Below are 8,163 nucleotides of genomic sequence, written 5' to 3' on the forward strand. Positions count from 1 at the left end.
GACTAGGTTGAGCGGCTTGAGTCTTTAGTTGCTCTGATACCATATTAGAGCTGCATATTCTGATTTGTATTTCACTCACTTTACAATAGTAATATATACAAGGAGAGCCCGAGTTGAAATTTTTTAGGAAATAAGGTTTACAAGGTGAGTTTGCACAATAATAATCTTAGATAATATGTTAACCTAATATTGAGTTCTCATGTAAATATGGAAACTCAATAGTTGGTCATGGCAACTTAATATATGGTGAATACCTTGAAAACGATTTCCAAAGGAACAACTCTAGTGTCAAAATCAAAAGAATCCCTAATGCTGCTTAAAATTTCCTCAATTTGATCTTTGGTTATTAAACTCTTTGCTAGAGAAATTGGATATGAGACTAAAGGGTCATTTAATGGAATTATTTAATTTGATTGTTGAGTACAAACTATTTTAGAGGAGACATAAATAATTTATCCTGCATCTCCTTGGCTTCAAGATGAAGAGGCATCCACCCTACTCCCAATCTGAACCGCAAAAATCTTAAGCAGGGGACCCACAATTCTGAGGAGAAAAGCGAAGAGCACCATTTACTCCTTGTTCTCTATCTCCCATTTCCAAATCATAGGAGAACTTGTATTGCGTTTGCTGAAAAGCTCCAATCATTGTAACAGGACCTGATTCAAGTGCAACGCAAACATAATCTCTCCCTACAATAAATATACCAGTGGGTTGCACAACAAGGTCAGCTCCTCTGAAATGGAACGTCATAGTTGGATACCTATTAAAATCGGACGGGATAGGGAAGCAGAGATCTAACATTGGCACATCTCTTGGTTTATTTCCATCATTGAATGGTTGAATATGAAACTGTGCGAAGTATTGAACAAAGCCAATTCTCACACGAGTATAAACATTAGAAACAAGTATAGTCATCGGACATCCTGTATCTATGGCAGAACCCCTAGAGAAGGATGCCTGTAGTCTAAGGCGAATATTTTGGATACTAATATCCTGCAAGTCCACATAGTATAGTTGTTCTTGTAATCCTCTCAGCAATGGTGTCGAAAGCACTTGTGGTCCTACCATCTTTGCACCTTCTCCAATATATAACTGAGAATTTGTGTGTTCAGAGGTAGATAGGCAATAAGAGAAACATTTTTTGCCTACTTGGTTCAAGAAGGGATAAGTATGAGTGCCTGGAAACCCTAAGCCCAAAATCCCACCAATTTTATTTGGTTGTCGAAAGTTATGGTTGTAGTTCTTAAAGGCACAACCCAAGAATAAATTGTTGTAAGATTCCGTGCCTCTAAAATCAGAAGGGAAGGTTAAGGTCTCTCTTACAATGGCTCCCACTGTTAAGGGTGCTGGGTTGCCCCCATAACTTATTCTGAATCCACAAAATGATTGAAAGCAATCAAGGTTTGGAAATGGACAGGTTGGATCACCACAAGGAATAGGCCTGTAACTCTGAGATGTGTTATATGGGAAATCGGATTGCTGTAGGGGAATGCAAGGATCGCAACCTTTACATTGAACCCATGTTAATGGACTTCCAGTGTCAACCATCAAGAAATATGGCAGCCCCTTTTGGCCAGGAAAAGGTGGAAATGAACCTATACCTACCTGGGCTACATAGAAAAAACTACCAGTATATTGCACTGGTGCCACTATGTCATCAACCTCACTACTACCATTCCAGTTTTGTTCTCTCATCGTTGAGAATAGATGATGCATACGTCCTTCTGTGCCCTGAATAAGTAGATCAATCTTCTCAATATCTGTTATGTTCCCTGGATAGAAAGGTGAGTGAGGGGAGAATGGGTGAATGAGACTTAGCATGATGGTCTTGGGACCTTCAACAATGGCATGTAGGAGGAAAACACTTGAGAGTAGAGAAATTAGAGATAGCAAAGTCTCCATGAAAGCCATTGAAGGTATTCAGTGACAAGGAATGGAATGCCACCACAATGGCCGGGGACATGAGATTTATAATTGAAAATTTCTACCAAAGCTGAGTTTAAAGTGGTGCCCACATATCCTAAAATTAAATGAGAAACTGGGAAAGTAATTGTATTCTTACCAAAGAAAGGGGCAAGTAAATGAATAATTGAAGAATGTGACAGAAAACGTCTTACGTAGATGCAAAAAAATGGATAGTTTTTAATGTGAGCAACAAACCCAGTCAGTCCAATAAATGTTTTGATAATTTGGAGGTAACCACCACATATCCTAAAATTAAATGAGATACTGGGAAAGTAAATGTATTCTTACCAAAAAAAAAGGGTCAAGTAAATGAATAATTGAAGAATGTGACAGGAAACGTCTTACGTCGATGCAAAAAAATGGATAGTTTTTAATGTGAGCAACAAGCCCAGTCAGTCCAATAAATGTTTTGATAATTTGGAGGTAACCGCCACAATGTGCATCAAAGAAAAAGTGAAAAAATTTATTATGAAGAAAAGTCTCTGTAGAGGAGTGTACCACCTATGCCTAGACATAGAGGGGGTAAAATGACCACCTTGCGCCCATAAAAGGCAGAAATCCCACCCCACATGATGCTAACATGCACTCATTGGCTTATGCTTGTATTAGGGCCATGTTACCCTATAGACAATGCCAACCCATTTATTATAAATTAGGAAAACTAAGTTGACTATAATTATGTTATGTGCCCAATGGCGCTCGATCTAGTATATGAGTAATAGACTGGGCTAGCCTAGTATGGGATAGGTTAAAGGGGTTCAATTTAAAGTGTTCCATCAGCTTTGGAGCTTTTGACATATCAGTCATGTACATAATATTTGGTATCTAAGCAGGGCAGCATGTCACACCCCAAACCACCCCCTAGGAGGATTGGGTAGGTGACCCGAATTGCGTAACGGCAATCTACCAAATCCCACTAGAAGTAGTGCTTACGATCATGGAACCACAACCATCTCTTTACCGTAGGTAAATTCAGAGTGTCGCAGATAACTACAATTTGATAAACAAAAGGAAATGTAGCAATACGGGAAAAACAGTGATACTATTTACATATAAAAGTTTTACATTTCCCATCAACCCACACACAACGTAAACAAAGAAACAAAGCTAATAAGTACAGTACTACATACAAAAATATATACAGGGCGAGCATACTCAGCCCCAAAAGGAAAAGTAAAAAATTACAACCAGCAAGTCAGAACGGGGATAACTCCAGATAACCCAAAAGGAGTCCCCAAGTCAAAAAGCTAACATGAACACTCTTCAATGGCCTTCATCAACAACCGCTGAAAATGTGCGCAGGATCGGTATGACCTTCGTCGGGGTCCACACCAACTTCATCATAACAACCAAAACTCTCCTCCTCGAGATGGCCTGCCATGCCACAGCGGCATCCACCTGTAAAATCATCTAAGCAAAACATTGTACAACAGAGTGTGAGCCCCACTGAGCTCATGAGCAAATAACATCAATCATGCATGCACTTGCAATCACAATTCACAATTCATATGGTACTACAAGATATGCAAGTTCGGATTTTATTATTAGCCACCTACCATTACAATTAAGTCGGGTCAATGCCACTATAATCCCCAATACATGTATCCCTGGTGCAGGCTTCTAACCCCTTCCCGCCATACACCCATTGAGTTGTCGAAGAGGACTAGTTAGCTCCCGCATTCGTTCACCAAGGTCAGCCCGACCAGCCCTCTGTGATTAACCCGTGGGACAATCCATTTCTTTCTTTCTTTTCTTTTCTGGCTTATAGGCAATGTGCACCATTCCGGTGTTCTATTCATTTAATGCACCATTCCGGTGTTCTATTCGTTCCTTTTTCTCTTTTCTCATTTTTCTGATAGTCGCCCCCACAGGCATCCAACACCTTAACCCCTATTGGCAAGGGTGCGTGGCACGGGTGATGAAACTCTAGCCCCATGTCTATATGGCATCGTATGAGTCAAGCGGTGTCAACAGTACCCCATAATACTGGCTACCATAGGCCCCATTTCCAAGCTAACTACGGCATCTAGTCTAGCAAACATTCATCAAGCAAACATTCTCTGAGTTGATCAACAGTCATTCAACATGCAGTGATTTGAATAGCTTTAAATAGAAGTAAATATCACAGCATTTATAATTCCATTTCTTAATTAGCCGGCATCAGATCATGATTACATTTACACATATGATAGTATTATTCACTCACCAGTACTTGGCTCTAGGTACTCAGTCACAAATTCAATTCCAGCAGTTGTCTGGTTGTTGTCCCCGAGCACAGGATCAAATCCTAGATGTAAATCAAAAGTTGCCATGTTAAGTTATCAGTCTGTCATTAGAAGTCCTAGGGTTACCCTAATCTTACTGGGTTGACCTAGGGTTCATTTGGTTTACTCTTGGAGTCACTGGGCCTTACACCGGGCCTTCAGTACATGTCCCAGTGCATGGGCTAGTGGTTGTGGCACAGGGGCAAAATGATCATTAGTAATGTCAGCATCTACCTTTAGGTCAGAACATAATCACAGTGCTGTCCACAGCATGTCTGTACTGTAGGACCAAGCACAGCAGTGATACAATCACCTACGGGGCCCACTAGGGTTCCAAAGCATTCTTTAATCATGGACAGATGTGAGGAAGGGTATTTTAATCTTTTCCCACATCCCACAGTGTCTAGGGGTCAAATAGGTGTGAAATTCCAAGTCTGCCCATCAATACAGCAGGTTTTCAATCACTGGGTGATGGCTCTGAGCCTTGCTGCATCGCCCAATGCATCGCCTAGTGCCTGCAGAATCATTATTGGGCTGAGATCCCAAGGTGGGGCCTGCAAGGCTGGGCCCATACTTGATCTTCTGCATGTTTAGGGGGTCTAGTAGCCCTAGTGATGGTCTACATCATGGTCCAAAGGGTTTTTCCATCAGGCTCACTGTTAGGCTCACTATGGCTGTCCAAGTAGCCCAGATGAATAGTATTTAGGGTTTTGGCTAGGCTTGGATTTCAGTTCCAGCCTTGTATATGGCTGAAAATACATGAATCAAGAGGGCTCAAGGCTACATCCATCTAGGATTAGGGCTGTGCAGCCTTGGCCAGCACCCAGGGTTCCAAATCACAGGGTAATGGGGCCATCTAGCAGTGCAGGTGGGCACAACCAGCTTCGGCTCCAAGGAACAGCATAACTAAATGCTAAAAATGTATAAAGATCTCAGATCTTCCATGCACAAGGTCTGCATGGTAGATCTAGACCATTACTGGGCAAATCCTACCTAGTCTGGGCTGCCCAGGGAGCAAAAATGCAGTACACACAGAGAGGGAAATGGAGACAGCAGGTATGAAGGTATTTTTATTCCTGAATATGCAGGAGAGGGGCTCGGACTAGGCTGGATTGGGGGTGGCAGTAGCTTCCCCTCCTTCCTCCTTCTCCTTCCTTCTTCTTTCTTCTTCCCCTTCCTCTTCTTCCTCTCTTCTTTCTCTCCTTTCTTCCCACAGTTTCCAATAGTGTGTAAAGCTCTAAATGAGCCCAGGTCAGGCCTATTTATAGGCCCAAGACCAACTAAGGTCTGTTTGGCCTAAAGTCCCCTTTTTAAAAATCAGTTTTTGAACTGATTCTAACTAGTTCTGGGTTCTTTGGTGGGGTCCACACTGAACCAGGGGTATAAGGTGGTCCCCCAGACTCCCCTCCATCAGTGGAGAGTGCCCATGCTCATGTTGGGTGGTTCCCATAATTATAATAATTAAAAATATCCAAAAACAGCCACTAGGCGATGTTACTGGGCCTGCTGCATCGCTCAGTGCCATGGCCAGTGAATTTCAGCAACTGAATTCAAAGGGGAACAACACAGAGGTTTGACCCTGGGTCAAGGTATTGTCCCCACATGCCCATTAGGGGTTTTTACATGATTTTTTAGAGGTGGGTCCCACCACTTTAGGGAGGAGAGAGATTACCTGGGGTTCAAGCCATACATCAGGCTATGAGCTATGCAAGAGCAAGGATCCACTGTCCACCTTCTCACAGGTATAAAAGAGGACATGCACAGGGTCTCCTCATTGGTCCATGTCACTAGAGTGATGCTCCACAGTGAACCTGGTTGCCTGATCAGGGGTTCCTGTCCTTGAACCAAAATCCCAGCTTGTCAGGGGCGGGGTTTGACATTTCTCCCCACCTTACAAAAATTTCATCCTCGAAATTTGCTTACCTTGTAAGCCAAAAAGTTGAGGATATTTCTCCTTCGTTTCTTCCTCATGTTCCCATGAAGCTTCTTCTGTTGGGTTTTTTCCCCATCGAACCTTTATGTAGACGACTGTACGGTTTCAGAGGTTATGTTCCTTCCTGTCAACTATCTCCGAAGGTTGTTCCTCATAGGTCCTATCTACATCCAACTGTTCGGGTTCAGTTGATAGTACATGTGTCAGATTGTTTAAGTACTTTCGTAGCATTGACACATGAAAAACATCATGGACGCCTGACAAGGATGGTGGTAAAGCCAGTTGATATGCTATGGGTCCCACTTTATTAAAAATTTCATATGGACCAATGAATCTTGGGCTCAACTTGCCTTTCTTAGTGAAACGTAGTAGTCCTTTGGTTGGAGATACTCGAAGGAATACTTTTTCTCCGACTTCAAATTTGATATCTTTCCTTCGATTATCCGCATAACTTTGTTATCTTGATTGGGCTGCCTTGATCTTCTCTCTTATGATATCCACCTTGTCACAAGTCGCTTGTATCATCTCGGGTCCGAGATATCGCCGTTTGCCAACTTCATCCCAATATAATGGGGTTCGGCACTTCTTGCCATAGAGTGCTTCAAACGGTGCCATGCCAATGGTGGAGTGGTAGCTATTATTGTTTGCAAATTCCACCAGTGGTATGTGAGCATCCCAACTGTCATTCATTTCCAGAGCACAGGCTCAGAGCATATCTTCTAAGGTTTGAATGGTTCTCTCTGATTGTTCTTTAGTCTACGGATGGAAAGCTATGCTTAGATTTAGTTGAGATCACAATGCCTGTTGCAAACTTCTCCAAAACCTTAAAGTGAATTGAGGATCTCTGTCAGACACAATACTGACAGGCACACCATGTAAATAGACTATGTTCTGAATATATATCTAGGCAAGCTTCTCCATTGGATAACTTATTGTAATCGGTATGAAGTGAGTTACCTTTGTCAGTCCGTCTACAATCACCCAAATTGCTTTCATGCCCTTTCTGGTGTTGGGCAAATTTGTCACGAAATCCATAGTGATTCTTTCCCACTTCTACTTAGGTATAGGAAGTGGCTGCAAGAGTCCATATGGTCGGTGTCTTTTCGCCTTGATTTGTTGACAGGTAAGGAACTTGCACACGTATATTGCTATAGTTTGCTTCATTCCTATCCAACAGTAATACTTCTTCAAATCTTTGTACATCTTTGTACTTTTGGGGTGGATAGTATAGGGTGAACTGTGTGCCTCTTTTAGAATTCAGTCTTGAACATCAAAATCATCAAGCACGCACAATCTATCGTGAAATTTCAATGTACCATCTTGGGCTAATGAAAAATCTGGATCCTTATGGATACCATGTTGAACTTCTCGAATTATCTTGGCCAGCTTGGGATCCAATGGTTGCTTTAGAATTATCTCCTCTTGTATCGACGGCTACAGATCCAGTGCTACTAGTTGCACAGCCGCTTCTTCGATTACGAGCTCTAATTCAAATTTCTGAGCTTCTTCTATTAATTGCTCACACACGACCAAGGATGCGAGGGACACAGTTTGAGATTTTTTCCTTAATGCATCCGCGACAACATTGGCCTTACCGGGGTGGTACTGGATTTCACAATCATAATCTTTTACCAATTCCAGCCACCGCCTTTGTCTCATGTTCAGCTCCTTTTGGGTGAAGAAATACTTCAGGCTTTTGTGATCGCTGAAGATCTCACTTTTCTCCCTATATAGGTAATGTCGCCAAATTTTCAATGCGAAGACTATCGCAGCCAATTCCAAATCATGAGTGGGGTAATTCTTCTCATGTTCTTTTAACTGCTTGGAGGCATAGGCGACCACTTTACCTTTCTACATCAGGACACCTAAGCCTGTTCTAGAGGCGTCCGTATATACCACCATTCCTCCAGTTTCGTCTGGAATGGTTAAGACTGGAGCTGTTACTAATCGATTCTTCAATTCTTGAAAACTTTTCTCGCACGTTTTGTTCCACTCAAAGTT

The 8,163-nt window shown here is 42.1% G+C and overlaps 1 protein-coding gene across 1 annotated transcript; it reads right to left on the minus strand.

Moving 5' to 3' along the window:
* Positions 1 to 522: 522 nt before the first annotated feature.
* LOC122644909 (aspartic proteinase CDR1-like) lies at positions 523 to 1,911 on the minus strand. Its single transcript, XM_043838275.1, has one exon. It carries the CDS (start codon positions 1,909 to 1,911, stop codon positions 523 to 525), a length of 1,389 nt encoding a protein of 462 aa, XP_043694210.1.
* Positions 1,912 to 8,163: the final 6,252 nt, after the last annotated feature.

The sequence above is a fragment of the Telopea speciosissima genome, chromosome 11, assembly GCF_018873765.1.
Source record: "Telopea speciosissima isolate NSW1024214 ecotype Mountain lineage chromosome 11, Tspe_v1, whole genome shotgun sequence".
In the NCBI taxonomy this organism is placed as follows: domain Eukaryota; kingdom Viridiplantae; phylum Streptophyta; class Magnoliopsida; order Proteales; family Proteaceae; genus Telopea; species Telopea speciosissima.